At 44.2% G+C, this 20,442-nt stretch overlaps 1 protein-coding gene across 2 annotated transcripts in view; it reads left to right on the plus strand.

Annotated features, from left to right (window-relative positions):
- Positions 1-2,084: 2,084 nt before the first annotated feature.
- The window catches only part of Wbp1l (WW domain binding protein 1 like), a 69,335-nt gene continuing 50,977 nt past the window's right edge, over positions 2,085-20,442 (plus strand). The window contains exon 1 of one of the 2 annotated variants that reach the window (XM_008845662.3): positions 2,085-2,287. In XM_008845662.3, the coding sequence (XP_008843884.1) occupies positions 2,198-2,287 (90 nt within the window). In that variant the 5' untranslated portion in view covers positions 2,085-2,197. The remainder of the gene's footprint in view (positions 2,288-20,442) is intronic. The other variant, XM_017801234.2, reaches the window with a different exon arrangement.

A 20,442-nucleotide genomic window follows, 5' to 3' on the forward strand; every position in this document is an offset into this window, starting at 1 on the left:
CCTCCTAAAGAAACTCCAAGCCATTAGCAATCCTTTCTCATTCCTTCCACCTCTTCATCCCCTTAATTCTTTCCTTCATCTACTTTGTCTCTAGATTTGCCTATTTTAGACACTTAGAATCATACTATGGGCCTTGTGTTTCTGGCTTCTTTAACTTAGCATGTTTTCAAGGTTCATCTATGTTACGGGAAATTTGACATCAGTGTGTGAGCAGAAAAGTCTGTCTTTCAACCTGCTTTCTTTGGGATAGGGGAACCTACCTTTAGTTTTTCCTTTTTCCAAAGGTAAATAGGAAGAGAAACATCAAAATTTGGGAATAACTTCTCACTGTATTCTTTGAAAAGTGACACCTTTCCCTCCGAGATCCTCAAGCTTCCTGGCATGCCCCTTAACAAACAACCATTCTTTGGAAAGTCTAGAGATTGTAGTGATTGCCTGATTCAGGGGCACTTTAATGATCTGATTTTCTTTTAAAGTGCTGGAGATGGAACCCAGGGCCTTGTTAGGCAAGGCTCTGACATTGAGGTCTATTATCCCCAACCCAGGCCACTTTAAAGTGTTCCCTCAGACTGCATTTTGGTCTCATTTTGTAACATCTCTGCCTTTTTTGAATTGACCTGTGGGATACTGAAAGTTATGGTGAATATAAGGTCTTGGTAAGGAACTGCTAGTCCATCTGTCAATAGTTTTGTGTTTGTTTTTGTCCAGTAGCTCTCATGTATAAGGTTCAGAATGCGGCAGAATCCTCTTGTTTACCAGACTGAATTGGAGTTTCCTAATGGTGATGATACCTGGCTTTATATGAATTTCTTAAACCTCCTCGAGGCCAAAATTGGGAGATTCTGGGCTGTGAAAATAATTTTGCTCCTGCCTAGTACATTTTACTTCACTGAGACCTGTGGGACAGATGAAGAAATTAGAAATTGGGAAAAATACTGGTCACTTGGGAAACCAAGACAAAGATGGCATAACCTGGGCATAGGGGTTCATGCTCATAATCCTAGCACTTGAGAGTCTGAGGCAGGAGGATTGCTACAAGGTTGAGGGTAGCCTGGGCTACCAAAATTCCAGGGTATCCTGGGCAACACCTGATACATCCTGTAAATAATTGAGATCTAGTCTTTCCTCTTTTTTCTTCCGTCTCTTCCTTTATCCTTTCCTTTTGGTCTGTGGCCTGTACTAGGCATTGAACTCTGCTTTGTCACTACCACTGAGCCACAGTCTCAGGACAAATATTTTCGAAGGTGAAGCTGCTACATTAATGTTTGTGTTTATGTGGAACAGCACTGTTGCTGTAGTGTGTGGAAGGAATTTGAGATGGGAGAACTGTCCACTCTACAGGGCTTCAGGAAAGCCATTTTATGTAGCCGGAAGATAACATGGATGAAGCTATGCGAGGTGGACTTCAGGGCTATTTCTGAGGTGGAGTCTTTAGAATTTTGTTCCTAAAACTTGGGATGACGGAACACTGCTGCTTCAATAGTGTGAGATTGGAAAAGGCTTGATCCTGGTAGGGCTGTACTTTTTTCTTTTTTTTGGCTTTGATACAGCTGTAGCCCCAGCTGGCCTGGAACTCACTGTGTAGGCTAGGCTGGCCTTGAACTCGCAGAGATCCGACTGCTTCTGCTTCCCGAGTGCTGAGATTAAAGGCGTGCGTCACCATGCTCGGCTGGAATAATTTATTTTCAACCCCCTTTGAAATCATCATACCTCTCCCTTTTTTGTTTTTTTCTTTTTCTGAACTGTGGAAATCTAACACTTCCGCCACACTCAAAAATGGCTGTAACCAGCAAGCATTTTTAATACATCTGAATGGAGCTGCTCGCTGCTCTAGTTACTTCCGCCACTCTCTGCGGGGCAGAACTCACTTTTACACCTCCTCGCTGCATTGAAGATGGCCCGGCTTCCTCCTACTTTTCATTGGCTGGTTCCTTGCTGTTCCCCGCGAGGAGGCGGGACTTGGATTTGATAGACAGCTATTTTGATCAATGGATGAAGGGTGGGAGCCAATGAGGTGCTGAAGCTGGAGACCCTCCCCCGCGTCTGGGAGGGTGTTTTTGCCTGGGGCGGGTGGAACTGAGCCGGAAGCAGGAGGGGAGAGCGAAACAGGAAAAGGGAAGAAGGAAGCAGAGGGAAGAAGAGAGGGAGGAGGAGGGAGGTGGCGGCGCCGTGGCGGAGGAGCAGGAGCAGGAGGGGGATGGAGAGGAGAAGGCTCCTGGGTGGCATGGCGCTCCTGCTCCTCCAGGCGCTGCCCGGCCCCTTGTCAGTCAGGGCTGAGCCCCCGCAGGTAAGGGGAGGGCGTCCGGGCCAGGCTGGGGGCCCCGGGTGGTCGAGGCCTGGCTGGTGGGTGTCTCAAGGAGGGCTGCTTGCCGAGAGTCGAAGGCTGTTGAGAGGGTCCGGTGCGTGGTGTGGGCGGAGCGAAAGGGGTATCCTCGGTGTGTAGCTGAGGACACCTGTGACGGTTTGGGTCTCAGGAAGGTGGCAGAGGCATGGTGCCAGGAGACCTGAGGGGCCTTTGGGACAGCAAGTATGGTAGGTGCGCTGGGGTGACACTGAATATATGCACCTGGCGCTTGTGGGGCTCGTCCCTGAACATATGTGTGTGTGTTAGGGTACACAGGCCATTGACTGGTCTGAGAGGGAGGTAGGCCTGACAGGACATTTACTTCAGGCTGGACAAAGGGAAGATCTGAGGGCTCGGCACCTTGGCATGTTGGAGGGTAAGATCTTGGTAGGCAGGTGGGATGAAGTAGAGAGGGGCGGACCTGAGCTGTATTGTAAAGCGCTTGTTCTGGGACATAGTCGCTGATGCTGATCTGAGCCACTCAGGGCCTTTGAGCAAAGGGTGGTTCTGATGCCAATATGGACAGCAAATGGAGCGCTCTGGCACCCTAGCTTTTCTTGCTGGATGGCTTGTGCTTTGTACAGGCAGAGAAGCTTGCCTGTGCTGACTCCAGCTCCGGGCTGGCATTTCAAAACCCTAATTGAAGTGTTACTCTTGGTGCCAAATTGGATGGGATGCTGGAGGGGGAAATCCCCCCTCTCTTAAATTTGGCAAAGCATCTACCATTTTATTTTCTTCACTTTATTCCCTTCACTGTCTTTTTCAGGAAAACATTCACACACAAACACAGTGACAAAGTCAGTACAACTTAGCACTTGAAGATTGCAGCTGTGATGAAGAGCAGAAACTGCTAGCAAAAATACTTAGTTTGGTGTTTTAAAAGAAACACAAAACAGCTAAAAGTGATTGAGTCTTCCTTTGTAGGCCAGGCTGGCCTTGAACTCAAGATCCTTCTTCAGCCCAAGTTTTGAGATTTGATTGATTTTTAAGTTAGTTGAAATTCACACACACACACACACGCACACACACACACACACATATATATATATAGGTCTTTTTGAGACAGGGTAGCTCCAGCTGTCCTGGAACTCACTATGTAGACCAGGCTGGCCTTGAACTCACAGATCTGCCTACCTCTGCCTCCTGAGTGCTGGGATTAAAGGCGTGTGCCACCATACCCGGCAAAACTAACATTTTAAAGTGAATCGTTCAGTGGCATTTAGTTCAGTGTTGTGCAACCATCATCTCTATCTCGGTCCAAAACAGTTTAATCATCCCAAAGAAAATTGTGTCCCCATTAACCAGTACTCCTTTGTCTCTACTTTCCCACAGCCCTTGACAACCACCAATCTGCATTCTGTCTCTGTGGATGTACCTATTGTGGATATTTTGTATAATGGAATGCTATAATATATGTGTGTAGCCTTTGTGTTTGACCCCTCACTTAGTGTCTTTTTTTTTGGTCTTTTTGAGACAGGGTCTCCCTGTAGCCCCAACTGTCCTGGAACTTACTATGTAGACCAGGCTGGCCTTGAACTCACAGAGATAGTGTCATATTTTTAAGATTAGTTCACACCGTGGCACGTGCCAGGACTTCATTCCTTTTTGTGACTGAATAATATTCTGTTTTATGAATATATCACAATTTGTTGATTAGTTTACCTGTTGAAGTGTCTAATTTTTCTAGTGAGGTGTATTTATGTATCTTGAAAATAATATGTGAAAGAAATAGAGCTCATTTTATGACTTAGCATAAATTCTTTTTCTAGGGCTGGAAACTTTATTTTAGCCTTTGATGAGGGTCTTTGTTTTCCTAGTTAAAATCACACACTGGCAGGAGAAATAAATTGATCTACTAGAAAAGTTACAACTCTTGGGACTGGTAAAGTTAAGTATCGGTGTGGGCAGAACAAAATATAGAATGAGTTTGCTTTCCTATGAGTATCTCTAAGGACTGTTCTTCATAACTGTTCAGTCACCTTGCTAAGGGGGTTGATTGAGGAATGTGGTTCCAAGGTGGGCTGGTTGATACTGAACTGGATTTGTTTCTTCAAGGAAAGTGGTTGTTCCTGCCAAGTCCTGGAGCCTGGGGGTGGTGAGAAGATGCGGAAGATGATCTTCAGAGTCAGGCTCTCATTGCTGTGTGTCAATCACAGGGTCCTTTCTTATCACATTTCTGACACTTCTAATACTTATTTTGGGGATAAAGGGGCTTTTGTACTTTGTTTTGTTTGGGTGGGTGCTAGCCCTCACCCACAGTTGTTTTGTGGCTATAGTTCCTGTAAAGAGGGACAGTTTTTGTCATGTGCTGCCACCTCCTTCCTTACCTCTACATTCCATCACTCTGACACCCCAACACCCCCCCTCCACCTCTTGCTGCCTTGTGTCCTGTCAAAGAGTGCTAGATATCTATGGTGAAATTTGTGTCTTGATTTTTAACCTTTGGCAACAGAAGTTACAATATAATTATTAACTCTGAATCCACCACAGTTTAGGCAATTTAGAACTTTTGGTTTGTACAACATAGAAAGGAAAAAAAAAAAACAAAAAAAACCCAGCACTTTTGGCATGGAGCATCTTTCAGATACAGTCCTTGCTTCAACAGTGACTTCCGGCTCACTGAGTTGTCGACGTAAGTCGAAGTAAGGAACTCTGTGTGGGAGATGGTATCTCACTGCCTGTCCCTTCCCTGAAATGGATTTGTTAAATACTATCTTTTTTGTGTGGAAGGAGTTAGTGGTCTGTTGCTTTAAACACTTGACCACTTTTTTGGGGAAATATTTGGGGGAAGGGGTAGACAAGGTCTCGTTATTATAGCTGTGTCCTGGAACTCAGTGTGTTGACTAGGCTGACCTTGAACGTTCTGTCATTCTCCTGCCTCAGCTTTCCAAGGGCCAGGATTACAGGCGTATGCTGTCACACCCGACTACATTCACATTTAATATTTGAGATATATTTATTTATAAATGGCCTCTCCTGTTAGCAGCTCTGCATTGGAACAGTTCTCTCTTGTTATGTAGGCCAGGAAAGTTTACCTGCCTTGCTTACTCCTACAATTAGGAGCTTCTATGTACCTTCTCATGGTCATCCTGACTCATAGATGGGAATCCTTGAATCCGAAAAGAAGAAAAGAATAGCATTTTCCGAACAAGAAGGCCTTGGCATTTACTTCCTCCAGCTTGAGATAACAGTAGAGTTGCTTTCTTTTTAATGTTTAGATTCAACCTGAATACTTGACTCTGTTATTTAAAATAAAGTTTTAGTAGAAATGTCATTTTCTATAAGGTGAGCCAGCCTATGATCTATAGATGCCATCCTTAGCATTCTTCTGACAACCTTAAAACTTTGAGTTGAATGTGGCCCTGGTTCCTTCTGTGTTTTTCTCATCACACCCCTCCGTTGCATATCACTTTTACTCATGCCCAATGCCCTAGATTTCATTCAGAAGCCCTGCTCTATTCATAGCCTGTAAACTTGGGATCATCCTGCCTCCACCTCTGGTACAGCCACATACCACATGCCCTGTTCCATCCCCTGACCTTCTCTCTTAAACTTACTGTGTAGCCAAGGATAACCTTGAACTTCTGATTCTGCAGCCTCTGCAGCCTCTGCATTCTGAATGCTGGGATGATAGGCATGCACTACCACACTTGGTTTATAGGGTGCTGGGCATCAACCCAGGGTTTCATGCTTCATGCATGCTAGGCAAGCATCTACCAACTAAGCTACATCCTCAGACTTCTCTTTTCTTGCAAGCATTTCTTTTTTTTTTTTGGTGTTTTTGAGACAGGGTCTCCCTATAGCTCCAGCTCTCCTGGAACTCACTATGTAGACCAGGTTAGCTTTGAACTCACAGAGATCCTCTTGCCTCTGCCTCCCGAGTGCTGGGATTAAAGGCGTGCGCCACCACACCTGGCCCGCAAGTTGCATTTCAGAGACTATACTTTCATGGGTCATTTCTGTAGTTCATTTCAAGTAGCATTTCAGGGCAGTCACCATCATAACTTTTGCGGGGGGGGGGTCTTTTTGACACAAGGTCTCCCTGTAGCCCCAGCTGATCTAGAACTCACTGTGTAGACCAGGCTGGCCTTGAACTCACAGAGATCCGCTTGCCTCTGCCTCCCGAGTGCTGGGATTAAAGGTGTCCGCCACCACACTTGACTTAATCATAATTTCTTATAGAATGGTGGGATGTGTGGCTTAAGGAATCTTTCCTCTTTTCCTTATTTTCGTAGATTATTTGATATTCCAAAGTGAGCACTTGTCTAAAATCAGAACCTGAATTTCTGTAAATCCTTCTGTTGCACCTCAATAGACCGACATGACTGAAATCTAGCAAGCTGTCATTGTCAGGCCCTGACCTCAAGCATCTAGTAATCTTGGGAGAGGCAAGGATAACCCACACATGAATTATAATCCAGAGGAATCTGTACCTAACTGGAATTGCAAACACATATGGTGGGAATATTTGATTCTGTTGGGGCAGGAGGAAGATGGGCAGCTGGGGGAAGTTCCATAGAGAAATAAGCATTTGGACTGCTGTAAAGTTTGCTGTGGATGACAATATCTGTGGATTAGAAATGGGCATGGTGTGTTCCACAGTGGGAGAGTGAACTGGAGGATGGATTGCTGGAGGTGCTGCATAGTTTATGGTGGAAGCTTCAAGAAAGCAAAGAAAGGGAGGCTGTGCTGGGTGAGAGGTGACAGAGGTCCTGTCCAGTAGCTGCACTGTCCAGTAGCACTTTCTGTGATGTTGGAGATGACCTTTATCTGAGCTGTGCAGTTCAGGAGTCACTAAGCTACACGTGGCTGTTGAACACTTGAACTTTGCCTAGGATACCCGAGAAACTGAATTTGTAATCATACTTAATTTTTATGGCAACTTTAAAATTGCTTATTTTCATGCGGTTGTAGAATCATATGGTTATTACCACTGCTGTATCTAACATTTTAGAATTATTTCATATGCCTCAAAAAAAAGCCCACAGCCATATCTAGTTGCTCCGGCACCCCACCACCTCTTCCACCAACCCTTAGCTACTACTAATCTGTTTCCAGAGCGCTACCTCTTATGGACATTTCATGTAAACCATGTACTTCGTAGTCCTTCATGACTGGCTTATTTTCCTTAGCATTTCCTTACAGTGTTTTCATCTTGTAGCGTGTATCAGAACTTTATTTTTTTTAATATTTTATTTTTTATTTTATGGGTATGAGTGTATTGCCTGAATGTATGTGAATGCACCTGTGTTGTGCAATGCAGCGGAGATCAGAAGAGGGTTTCAGATTCCCCTGGAACTGGAGATAAGTACGATTTGTAGCTGCCATGTGGGTGCTGGGAATCTAACCCATGTCTTCTGCAAGAACAGTCAATGCTTTTAACCGCTGAGCCAACTCTCCAGCTCAGAACTTTATTTTTTTGTCTATGTGGTGTATGTATGTGGTACATACATGTGAGTGTAAGGGTTTATGTGCCTAGACACTTGGCATGGGGAGGCTAGAGAAGGACACTGGGTGTCTGCCTCTGTCATTCCACCTTATTGTTTTGAGACTGTCTTTTACTGAACCAGAAGTTTGCCTTGGCTATTCTAGCTTGTCAGTGAACTCTTGGGCTCTGCCTCTCTCCATCCCTCTAATGCTACGGTTACAGGCATGCACAACCATGCCCAGCTTTTTATGTGGGTCTTAAGGATTTGAACTCAGGTACTCATGCTTGCAGAACAGTTTTGTTCACTGAGTCATCACCCCAGCCCAACTGCATTTCTTTTTATGGCTAAGTAATATTCCATGGTGTAGATGTCCCATGTTTTATTTATCCACTCATCAATGGACAGTCCTTTGGACTGTGTCCACTTTGGAGCATTTTAGAGATAATGCTGCTATGCGCATTGCTATAGAAATTTTAGCACAGATACAATGTTTTTGTTTTTTTTTTTTTCCCCCCCCCATTTATTCATTTATTTTGTTGTGTGTGTGTGTGTGTGTGTGTGTGTGTGTGTGTGTTCAGATGTCAACCTGCAGGGGGTGGCTCCATTCCCTTACCATGTTGGTCCTGGGGGTGGAACCCAAATTGCCAGGCTCAGTGGCCACTGTCTCTACCTGCTGAGCCATCTTTCTGGCCATTGATTTTGGTCTTTTTGATACAGTGTCTCACTTTGTAGCCAAACTTCGTGGAACTCATGGCAGTCCTCCTGCCTCAGTCTCCCTAGTGCTGGGGTTATAGGTATGAGCTACTGTGCCAGCTTATGTTCCAGTTCTGGGTAAATACCTAAGTGTTGGGTCAATTGATGATTTTGAATAACTTTTTGAGGAATTGCGAGACTGTTTACCAGGGTGGTATTAGGTTTAGTTTAGATTCATTCATTTATTTCTATTTTTATGTGTATGAGTGTTTTGCCTGCATTTATGTAAGTGTACCATGTGCATGTAGTGCCTGAGGATTCCAGAAGAGGGGATCAGGTCCTCTGGAAGAGCAGGAAGTACTTTTAATCATTGAGCCATCTCTCCAACCCTGTGATGGTTAGTTTAAATTAAATAGCTACATGTAGCCATTGACTACACAATGTGCAGTGCTGATCTAACTGATTTCCAGCACATGGCTTTGGTACAGTCCAACACAGGTGTAGGGTTAAGGGGTCAGGGCTCTGGCCTCCTGAGTTCCAAGAATGACACTGTCCTTAAGCAAGTTAACTTCTTGTGCCTGAGTGTCCTCCGATACAAAGTAAGAATAACGTTAGTGGGTATTTTATAGGGTTATCATGCATAGAAAAGGCACCATATATATAAAAGCTCTCTAGAACATACTTAGTGATTAAGCATAATAACTATCACTACTTTTTTTTTTTTTTTTTAATCTTTTTGAGACAGGGTCTCCCTGTAGCCTCAGCCGGCCTGGAACTCGCTATGTAGACCAGGCTGGACTTGAACTCACAGAAATCCACCTGCCTCTGCCTCCCAAGTGCTGGGATTAAAGGCACCTGGCCTATCGCTACTATTGTTATTGGTGGTCCTCAGAGTGCATTGTGGCTGGCATGTTAGTGTCAACTCTCAAACTTTGTTGAGAGACTGAGGACTGTGAGTTTAACTTGGCTTGCTTGATTCTGCTGCACATCTGGGGTTTGGATTGTTTCTATGATCTTTTAGCCATGTAGACCACTTTTCATGGTGACTTTGGGTTTAGAACAGTGGTTCTCGACTAGGGATAATTTTCCCTCACTCCAGAGGACATTGGTCAGTATCTGGAGATGTATTGAATGAACTACTGGCCTCTCATGTGCAAAGCTCAGGTGTATTAGCTGTCCCATGCTGCTCAGGACAGCCTTGTGCCACAAAATGTTGTCTGGCCTTAAGTGAAAAGCCCTCTCAGTGCTGGCTTATTATTGCAGAGTAAGTAGAGTTATAAATTGTATAAACTCTGACTACAAGTTTTAGGTGTGGCAGTTTAAAGAGCTAATATGCTGAATCTCACTGAGGTCCTTTATCTTCAGCAGTCAGCTCTGTTTTGTCAGCTGACATCAAACATTTGGACAAAAGCAATCTTTGGTCTGTGGTTCAGTGAGCAGGTGAAACACCCCCTCCCCTTTCTCACCCAGTCTTGAACTTTCTTTCATCTTGCTTTGATCTGCCCTTGTGGTTTCAGTTTGAGAACATAATTTGTTTTTGCCCCAGTGAAAGCCTGATGACCAGTTCCTTTCCTTCCCAGAGTCTTCCATGGTCCCATAACCAATCTGAACTGAGTCATGTTCTTAGAACTTTTTCCTTTTCCCATTCCAAGCCTTGGCTCTGAGCTTGTCTTTGGCCATAGGCTCACTGGTTTGTTCTCACACACACTTAGCCTGCAAAAGCTATTGGGTATTCTCAGGTCCTGCCTGAGGTGGGGGGGTGGGGGGTTGGAATGTAAATGTCCTATGTTGATTAAGTCAGGTTGATTAAGTCTAAAGGGCAGCCTGTGTTCAGGCCCCCAGGATGCAGCTCATCAGTGAGTGTTTAGCACATGCAGGCTTTTATGGATGCTATGGATGTCTTTGGATTCAGAATTCCAACTGTTTTTTGAGTGTCTGACATCCACCTTGCTTTAGTTCTTGGTCCTAAGACAGCATCAATGACAGGATTCATTCTCTGTCGTGGATATTACTGGGGCCCCTGATCCAATGTTTAATAGCATATCCAGGAAAAGTAGCCACTGAGTGACAGGGAACAGTGCTGCCTTGGTGGCTGTCTCCTCTGGATCCTGCGGACATGATTTTCAGTTCCACTAGGTGGAGTATAGTCTGACCTGAACTGTACAAGGGATGTAGAAACCACAACGTAATGCAGAAACACTGCAACCTGGGAGGTCAAGAAGTGGGAGTGAATCCCCTTCTATTCAATTCTGTGGTTTGTTGATCCAGTTCTGGGCTTTCCTAATGTGGGGATTAAAGTAGGTCACCCTCTCAGACTTTCGATAACCAGTCTTGCAGAGAGCCAACTTCCAAAACCAGTCCTGCAGAGAGCCAGCTTCTGGGATGCCTTGCTTCCTCTGTGACCTTCTCATAGCTCTGGTTTACTTTTGGTTTTCTTCTTTTCCACACTATGGGAAAACAGATGAGCTGTGTATCTTCTGCTCTCCCTGCCATCACCACAGTGCCAAGACTGTTTTGATTCAAGATCTCAGGTAGTTTATAGAGTTGAACTTTCACAAGTTGTTTTGGAAGAGGTGAAAATAAAATGTAAGCTGTCACAAGAATACTTGTGGTTTGGAAGGGTGGGTCCTAGAATGAAGTTATAAAAACATGTCTGTTTTGATTTTCAGATATCCAGTGGGAGGAATCCTGTGTTGTAACTCTTTTATTACACATTCTTTCAGATCAGAGGCATGTGTTCATACTTTGAACAGTGCTACGTACTGGTTTGGGGTTGCCATCTTCTAGTTTCTCTTGTTCATTTAAAATCTTCCCTGGCAGTCTGGCCATACACAGAAACAACAGAAAACTCACAGCTTAGTGTGTTGATTAGATGTGAATTTTGTTTCTTTTAGTGGCTCATTGGGGGTTGGAAGTTGCCCACATGACTTTCTGTATCCAGATGCTGGAATGCTATAGTTGTTTGGGACTTGAAGATAGAGTTGACTGGTGTGACAAGTTCATGCTGCTTCCTCCTTTCTTGTTCCTGGGGTAATTTCTCTCTTTGGTCTTTTTGAGGCAGGGTCTCCCTGTAGTAACAACTGGTCTGGATTTGCTATGAGACCAGGCTAGCCTTGAACTCACAGAGATCCACCTGCCTCTGCCTCCTGAGTGCTGGGATTAAAGGTGTGTGCTACCTCGCCTAGCTAATTTCTCTTTGAACTTACAAATCCTCCTGCTGTGCTTGCAAGAGTGGGAGCAGGAAACCTGTACTCATCCCACTTGGAACAAGATCAGCCATGGCTGCCTTTCAGCTTACTTTCCATCACTGCTTCTCCAGGAGCCTTAAGATGCCTTTGATCTTTTACTGATAGCTTTAATTCCATAAAACAGCACATGCTCATAACAATGCTAGCAATCCAAAAATTTTTACTTTATTTTATGTGTATGAGTGTGTTGCCTGCATGCATGCAAGTGCACCACCAGTGTTGTGCAATGCCCACAGAGGTTGGAAGAGGGTGTCAGATTTCCCTGGAACTGAAGTTATGGATGGTTGTTAACTGCCATGTGTGTGCTGGGAATCCAAACTGGGTCTCTGCAAGAGCAGCCAGTGCTCTTAACTGCTGAATCATCTCTCCAGCCCCCAGAAATCCAAAAATATTTAAAGCAAAAAGTGAAAGAGCATGGTTTGGTGTGTATTTTTTTGGTTCCTTTTCTGCCTATACTGCATATTTATAGATTTATATAGAAAGAGAAAGGAAGGAAGAAAGAGGCCTTGATGATAGAAAGAGAGAGGGAGAGAGAGAAAAAGGCTGATTTGTGGCATTTGGAGCCAACTTCATCACCTGCCTAACATCTTCCAAGGACCACATACATAATAATTTATTTGTTTGTTCTTTTATTTATGGTTTTTATTTTATGTGCATGAGTGCATTGCCTGCATGTATTTAAGTGCACCATATTGTGCAATGCCTATGGAGGTCAGAAGAGGGTGTTGGATTCACCTGGACCTGGAGTTATGGGTTGTTAGCTGCCATGTGGGTGCTGAGAACTGAACCCTGGTCCTCTGTATGAGCAGCCATTGCTCTTAACCTTTAAACCATCTCTCCAGCCCTGAATTTATATATTTACATAACTTTTATAAACAAAATTGAGCCGGGTATGGCAGCACAGTTTTAATTTCAGCATTTGGGAGGTAGAGGCCAGCATTTACACAGTAAGTTCCAGGCCAACTGGGCTACAAGGAGACTGTGTCTCAAAAACAAAAACAAGCCACAAAATTGTCTCAAAAAATTAAATAAAATTGATGATGTGGATGGATTCTTTATTTTCTTTGTTTTAAAATAAAATGGGATAATTTAGCTGGGTGTGGTGACACATGCCTTTAATCCATCACCTGGAAAGCTCAGGCCAGTCTGGGTTATATAGCAAGATCTCACCTCAGAAAAAAAAGATAATATATATGTTATGTTTTACTTTACAGCATACATTTCCTTTGGCCTGAACAGTATGTTGAAGGTTAATTTCCATATCATCTATCTGTCTGTCTGTCTCTGTCTGTCTATCTGTCTATCTATCTATCATCTATCATCTATGTATGTATCTATTATATCTATCTATCATCTATCTATCTATGTATCTATCATCTTTCTATCTAAGTTTTTAAAGACAGGCTCTCCCTATATAATATGTGTGCTTGCATGTGGCAGGCCAGAGGTTGATGTTAGGTGTCTTTCTCACTGGCTCTCCATGTTATACTTTGAGGCAGGGTCTCTTGCTTGAACCCAGAGATCGATGATTTGACTAGTCTAGCTAGCCAGCTTGGCGTAGAGATCCTGTCTTTACTTCCTGAGTGCTGGGATTTTAGGCAGGCTGCTATGCCAGCCTGGCATTTAGTGGCTGTTAGGGGTCCAAACTCTGGTCTTCCTTCTTAAATGGCAAGTGTTTTACCCATTGAGCCATCTTCCCAGCCCTCTGATTTTTTTTTCTTTTTTTTGGAGACAGGGTCTCCCTGTAGCCTCAGGTGGCCTGGAGCTTGCTATGTAGATCAGGCTGGCCTTAATCTCACAGAGACTTGCCTGCCTCTGTCTCCTGACTGCTGAGACTAAAGGAGTGAGCCAACAACCCAGCCCCTCTTTATGTTTTAAAATGGCTCTACGGGGGCTGGAGAGATGGCTCAGCAGAAGAACACTGGTTGTTCTTGCAGAAGACTGGGTTTGAATCCTAGCACCCACATGGCAGCTAACAACTGTCTCCAGTCCCAGGGGATCCAACAGCCTCTTCTGATCTCTGCAGGCATTGCATGACATAGGTGCACTTAGCTACATGCAGGCAATACACGCATACACATAAAAATAATAAATAAAATATTTTTTAAAAAATGGCCTTACCCTATTGCTTGTGTCCCGGCTTGTTTAACCACTCTTTAGACTAAAACATATATTGTGGCCAAGCTTTTGATGTTTCACAGATCATTGGTGAGCATTGTTGTAATTTTCTTCATTTGTGTGGGATTTCTGGACATGGAATTGGGAATTGTAGGGTTGATTATATGGTAGGTACATTTAAAACTTGGGGCATATGGGGCTGGAGAGAGGGCTCAGTGGTTAAGAGCACTGACTGCTCTTGAAGAGGACCCTGGTTCGATTCCCAGCACACACATGGTGGCTACGAACCATCCTTAATCCCAGTTTCAGGGGAATCCGAAGCCCTCTTGTGACCTCTGCGACATTGCATGACACAGGTACACTCACATACATGTAGGGAATACACTTGTACACATAAAATAAAAATAATTATTTTATTTTTTTGGTCTTTTTGAGGCAGGTCTGGAACTCATGTAGACCAGGCTGGCCTTGAACTCACAGAGATCCGCTTGCCTCTGCCTCCTGAGTGCTGGGATTAAAGGCGTGCGCCACCACGCACAAGAAGGAACATTTAAAAAAATATTTTATGCCAGGCATGGTGGCGCAGGTGATGTGAAGGTTGGCTGTCTGACTCTTCTGTGTATGTGTGTGTGAGTCAGTGTCAGCAAAGCTGTCTCTGACCTCCTCACTCTCCCCTCATCCCCCCGTCCGATCCCATCCTTTCTTCAGGGTCTTGCTCTTAGCCCAGGCTGGCCTGAAACTCACTATGTAGTACAGGCTGGCCCGGAACTGCAGCAGTCCTCCTGCCTCAACCTCCCAAGTACTGGGACTACAGGCATGAGCCACTATGTCCAGCTCCATGTGTTTTTTTGTGTGGTCATCCCAGAAGCAGAGACCCTTGGAAGTAGCACTGCTATAATGGAAGTTCTGGACTGGACTACCTGCATCTGAAACCAGCTCTACCCTCCCTCACTGTCCATATAGCTTTGGGCTAAGTGATTAACTCAGTTTCCTCATCTATAGAGATAATAAACATGTTGCTTATAGAGCTATTGTAGAGGTTGGTGCTTACAGATAATACTTTTAAAACATAGCAGGGTCTGCCACATAGTAAAGAGTCAGTGTTAGCCTTGTTGTTCGCTTCTCCTTTCTTGAACTTTTGTGGAAACCTTGAGACTTGACTATTCTTAGATCTAGGATTTGATTCCAGTGGAGGAATTTAAGAATCTATATGGGAGAGGCTGGAGAGATGGCTCAGTGGTCAAGGCCACTAGCTGCTCTTGCAGAAGACCTGGGTTTCTGCAGGGATCAGGAGCCCACACAGCACACATATAGGCATGTGAGCAAAACGTACATAAAGTAAAATAAATAAATCTTTCTTATTTATTAACCAAAATTGATTTTGGTTAACGCCTAGTCTCAAGGACATGTGCATCACTTTGCATATCAGATGAGAGGTTGAGCGGTACTTTCTGTCATTCTGTTGTTTGCTTGCCTTTTTTTTTTTTGAGATAGGGTCTTGCTATATATAGCCCAGGCTGGTCTTGCACTCAATATGTAGTCTCAACTGGCCTCAAATTTTCTTGACAATTCTCCTGTCCTGGCTCTGCCTCCAGAGTACTGGAATCACAAGTGAGTTCTGGGATCATATATGTGCACTACCACACAGGGCTGTTGTCCTACCTCCTTCCCTTCCCTTCTTCCTCTTACCCTCCCTACCCCCCCACACACCTTTTTTCTTTTGAGACAAGATTTCATTATACCCTAGGTTGGCCTAGAGCTTGCTGAATGGCCAGGCTAATCTCAAACTTGCATTCCTCCCTCTGTGTCAGGCAGTAACTCATACTGCCTCATTCTGTGATTCTCTGATTAGAATTATTTCTATTGTTAGATTTGACAAATCCTTTGTACACCCCACACTACATGCTACTATTCTTCCTTGCACTCACTGTGTCTCCTAGTGTGTGTGTGTGTGTGTGTGTAGGGGGAGTGGTGGAATGGGCACTGTGTGTCAGGTATGGGAATATGATCTGTCATCCAGTTTGAACACAATGCTGGACCATGTGGGGCTGTGTCAGCTGTGGACTAGTGTTCTGTCACACAGAGGTGAGGGTATATCCTCAGGCTTCTTGACACATGTCCTCAAATTCTACTCGGCACTTCCTCCTCTGATATAAGGATGGTTTCTGAGGATTTTTTTTCTTGTAATAATATTTTAAAGATATAATTCCTTGACTTGAAATTCATCCTTTTTAAGGGCATAATGATCCAGTGGTTTTCATATATATATGTTATTATTTTATTTTTTATTATTGTATGTGTATAAGTGTATTGCCTACATGTTTGAAAGTGCACCTGTGTCATGTAATGCCCACAGAGGTCAAAAGAGGGCGTTCGATCTCCTGGAACTGCAGTTACAGATGGTTGTTAGCTGCTGTGTGGATGCTGGGATCTGAACCCAGGTCTTCTGCAGCCCCTCGTATATATTTTTTAAGATAAAATTATCATTTTATCTACAAAGAGCTAGTATGGTCTCTTTCTTTGGGCAGATGTCTTGAATAATAATAACTTATTCTAGGAAGGCCACTTAGTCCAACATAATGATGCGTGTGCCCTTTGGGTAGTGATGGATACACTGCCAGCACACATTCAGCTTGTATTTCTGGAACAGACCTTGGTGGTTTGAGTGATGCAGCAAGAGTGAGAACCCTGGCTGAATTTTTGGGGGTGACTCCAGTGGACCTGCTGGTGACCCATCTTGCCTTCAGAAGTCCAACCAGTTTTCAGTGTATTCATAAAGTTGGGCCACTATCACCATTATCTGAATTCAGAACATTTTCCTCACCTCAAAAAGAAATCTGAGGATGGGGGACATAGCTCAGTTGATAGAGTGCTTATCGAGCATGCACAGAGCCCTGGGCTTGATCCCAGGCATTGCATAAGACCACACCTGAGCCAGGCGGTGGTGGTGGTGGTGCACACCTTTAGTCCCAGCACTCAGGAAGCAGAGGCAGGTGGATTTCTGTGAGTTCAAGGGGAACCTGGTCTACATAATGAGTTCCACGCCAGCTGGGGCTACAGAGAGACCCTGTCTCAAAAATACCAAAAAAAAAAAGACCACGCCTGGTGGTGCAGACCTGTAATCCCAGCACTCAGAAGGTGGAGACAGGAGAATCAGAAGTTCTAGGTCATCCTTGGTTATACAGGAGTTTCTAAGCCTGCCTGGACTACTTGAGATCTGCCTCAAGAAAGGGAGAGGGTTAGGAGTTGGGGAAGGAGAGTGGTAGATGTCCTATAGCCTTTGCCATTGGCATTCATTCCCCCTCTCCTCTTCCTAATCCTCCACAGGCACCATTCTCTGTTTCTGTGGATATGCCCGTTTGAGGCATTTTGTATAAGTGGAATCATGCCATGTGATTTTCTGTTTCTTATAATAGTATTGTTAAGGCTCATCCATGATGTAGGATGTGTCAGTCCTTCATTCCTTTTGATGGCCAATTAATATTCTATTGTTTTGATATGCTACATTTTACTTATTTTTAATATTTATTATTTTTATTTTATATGTATGCATGTATTGCCTGCATGTAAGGTAAGTGCACCCGTGTCCTGCAATACCCACAGAGGACAGAAGAGACTCCCCTGGAACTGGAGTTATGGATAGTTGTTAGGTGCCATGTGGGTGCTGGGATTCAAACCTGGGTCTTCTGCAAGGACAGTGTTCTTAACTGCTGAGCCATCTCTCCAGCCCCTTAATTTATTTTTATGCATATGTGTTTTACCTGCATTTAACGAAGTGCATCTGGGGGCTGGAGAGATGGCTTAGTGGTTAAGAACACTGGTTGTTCTTGCAGAAGACCTGGGTTCGAATCCCAACACCCACGTGGCAGCTAACAGTTGTCCGTAACTCCAGTTCCAGGGGATCCAACAGCCTCCTCTGTCCTCCTTGGGCATTGCACGACATGGGTACACTTACCTAAAAAATAATAATAAAAAAAAAAGGTAAGCTGGGCGTGGTGGCGTACGTCTGTAGTCCCAGCACTTGGGAGCCAGAGGCAGAAGGAGGTCTGTGAGTTTAAGGCCAGCCTGGTCTACATAGTGAGTTCCAGGCCAGCTGGTGCTACAGGGAGACCCTGTTTCAAAAAGACAAAAAAAAAAAAAAAAGGTAAGTGCATCTGTGTCATGCAGTGCCCCTGGAGGCCAGAAGAGGGCGTCAGATCCCCTTGTAACTGGAATTACAGATGATTGTTAGCCACCATGCTGGTCTGGGAACTTAACATGCAACCTCTGGAGAGCAGCCAGTGCTCCACCTGCTGAGTAATCTCGCTAGCCCCGTATTTTTATTTTTCTTTCTAGCCCCTTATTTTCATTTTTCAGATTACTTTTTTAATTCTTGGAGAATTTCATACATGTATATAATGAAATATCCTATCTAGTCAGGCGTGGTGGTGCAAACCTTTAATCCCAGCACTTGGGAGGCAGAGGCAGGCAAATCTCTGTGAGTTCAAGGCCAGCCTGGTCTACATAGTGAGTTCCAGGATAGCTGGGGTTACAGGGAGACCCTGTTTCAAAAAGACCAGAAAAAAAAAAGAAATATCCTATCTATTCTCATTTCTGCCTCAGATATGCACCATTTGGTCATTTGAGCTGTGGTAAACAACACTGCTATGAACATTGGTGTACATGTTTTTATAGAATTATTCAAAGCTCTTGGTACTCACCTCTTAGCAGAACTCCTGGATCCTATGGTATTATGGCAGCTATGTTTCACATTTTGAGAGATGGACAGAGTGTTTTTGGAAGCAGCTGCTTTACTTCATCCCCCAGCAGCTGTGGATGGGACTCTAGGGTCTCTATTACATCCAAGACTTACTAATGTGTGGGTTATTTTGTTTTGTTTCATTTTACCATGGTAGTAGCCATGAAATAGTTTCTTATTGTGGTTTGAGTTTGCATTTTCCTATGACTAGTGATGTTGAGTTTGTTGTTGATTTTTAGTTGGTTGCTTGTGGTGCTGAAGGGAATCCTTTTTACATTTGTCCCCCCAGTGCTGGGAATCAGACCCAGGCCTTATACATGTTAGGCATGCACTCTATCCTGACCCTTCTCATGCTCTTAGTTGGTTGTTTGTGTAAGTCCTTTGGAGGAAAAAAAGTCCAGTCCTTTGCTCATCTTAAAGAAGAAACCAAGCTCTTCTGTGGGAAGAGGCATAACTATACTAGTCTCTCCCAAATTGGAAATACCAGTGCATGGTTTTCCCCTTTTTTTCTTCATTTTTTCCTTTTTTATTTTGAGACCTGGTCTCACTATATAGCCCTGGCTAGCCTCCAACTTGCTATGTAGACCAGGCCAGCCTTGAGCTCACAGAGATCCACTTGCCCCTGCCTCTCAAGTGCTGGCTTCTCCACTTGCTTGATGGTGTTCTTTCCAGCACAACTAGACTGGAACTCACTACGTAGACCAGGCTGGCCTTGACCTCACCACCTGACTTTGCCTCCCAAGTGCTGGGATTAAAAGCATAGGCAGGTGCTGGAGAGATGGCTCAGTGGTTAAGAACACTGACTATTCTTGCAGAAGACCCAGATTCGAATCCCAGCACCCACATGGCAGCTAACAACTGTCCGTAACTCCAGTTCCAGGGGATCCGACAGCCTCTCTGTCCTCTGCGGGCATTGCACGACATGGGTGCACTTACCTACATGGAGGCATAACACACACATAAAATAAAAATAATAAAACTTTAAAAAAAATAAAAGCATATGCGAAAGGAAAGAGAAAGGATGGTAGGATTGTTCAGTTCCAACTTACCTGGCCAGTGTCACTTCATTCATATTTACTTCCATTCATCATAGTGAAGTTATTTTGAAGCAGACATTGCAGACTCCTTATTTTTTCTTTCTCTATTTTCATGTTTGTATGTAGTATGTGTATGCATGTTTGTGTGTGGGCATATGTATGCTTGTTGGGGTGTCTGTGTGCATGTGGAGGCCTGAGGTTGATGTTGGGAATTGTCCTCAATTTGCTCTTCCACCTTATTCAGTGAGGCTGGGTCCCTCAGTCAAACCCAGAGCTTGCTGAAATAGCTATTCTCACTGGCCAGCTTGCTCAGGGTATCCTCTGTCTACGCCTCCCAAAGCCGGGAGGGCTGCTGTGTCTACCTGGCATTTATGTAGGTTCAAGGGACTTAAATTCTGACCCTCACACTTGTAGTGCAAGCACTTTAACCACTAAGCCATCTCCAGCCCCAAGACATTGTAGACTCTTTATCATTTCAACCATAACTAATTAGGTTTAAAAATCTCTAAAAGAGGGATTGTAGGGATCTGAAGAGATGACTCAGCAGTTTAAGAGTGTGGACTATTCTTGCAGAAGACTCAAGTCTGGATCCCAGCACCCACGTTGGGTGGCTCATAATTGCCTGTAACTTTAGCTGTAGACTGGGCATCTGTCACCCTCTTCTGGACTCCATAAGCACTTGCCTTCACAGGTACACATACCCACACATATACACATTAAAAATAAATCTTGGGGCTGGAGAGATGGCTCAACAACTAAGAACACTTGGTACTCTCTCAGAGAACCTGGGTCTGGTTCCTAGCATAGCATCCTATGTCCTTTTCTGGCTTCCACA

This window comes from Nannospalax galili, unplaced genomic scaffold (genome assembly GCF_000622305.1).
Source record: "Nannospalax galili isolate Female #2095 unplaced genomic scaffold, S.galili_v1.0 scaffold161, whole genome shotgun sequence".
Lineage (NCBI taxonomy): Eukaryota > Metazoa > Chordata > Mammalia > Rodentia > Spalacidae > Nannospalax > Nannospalax galili.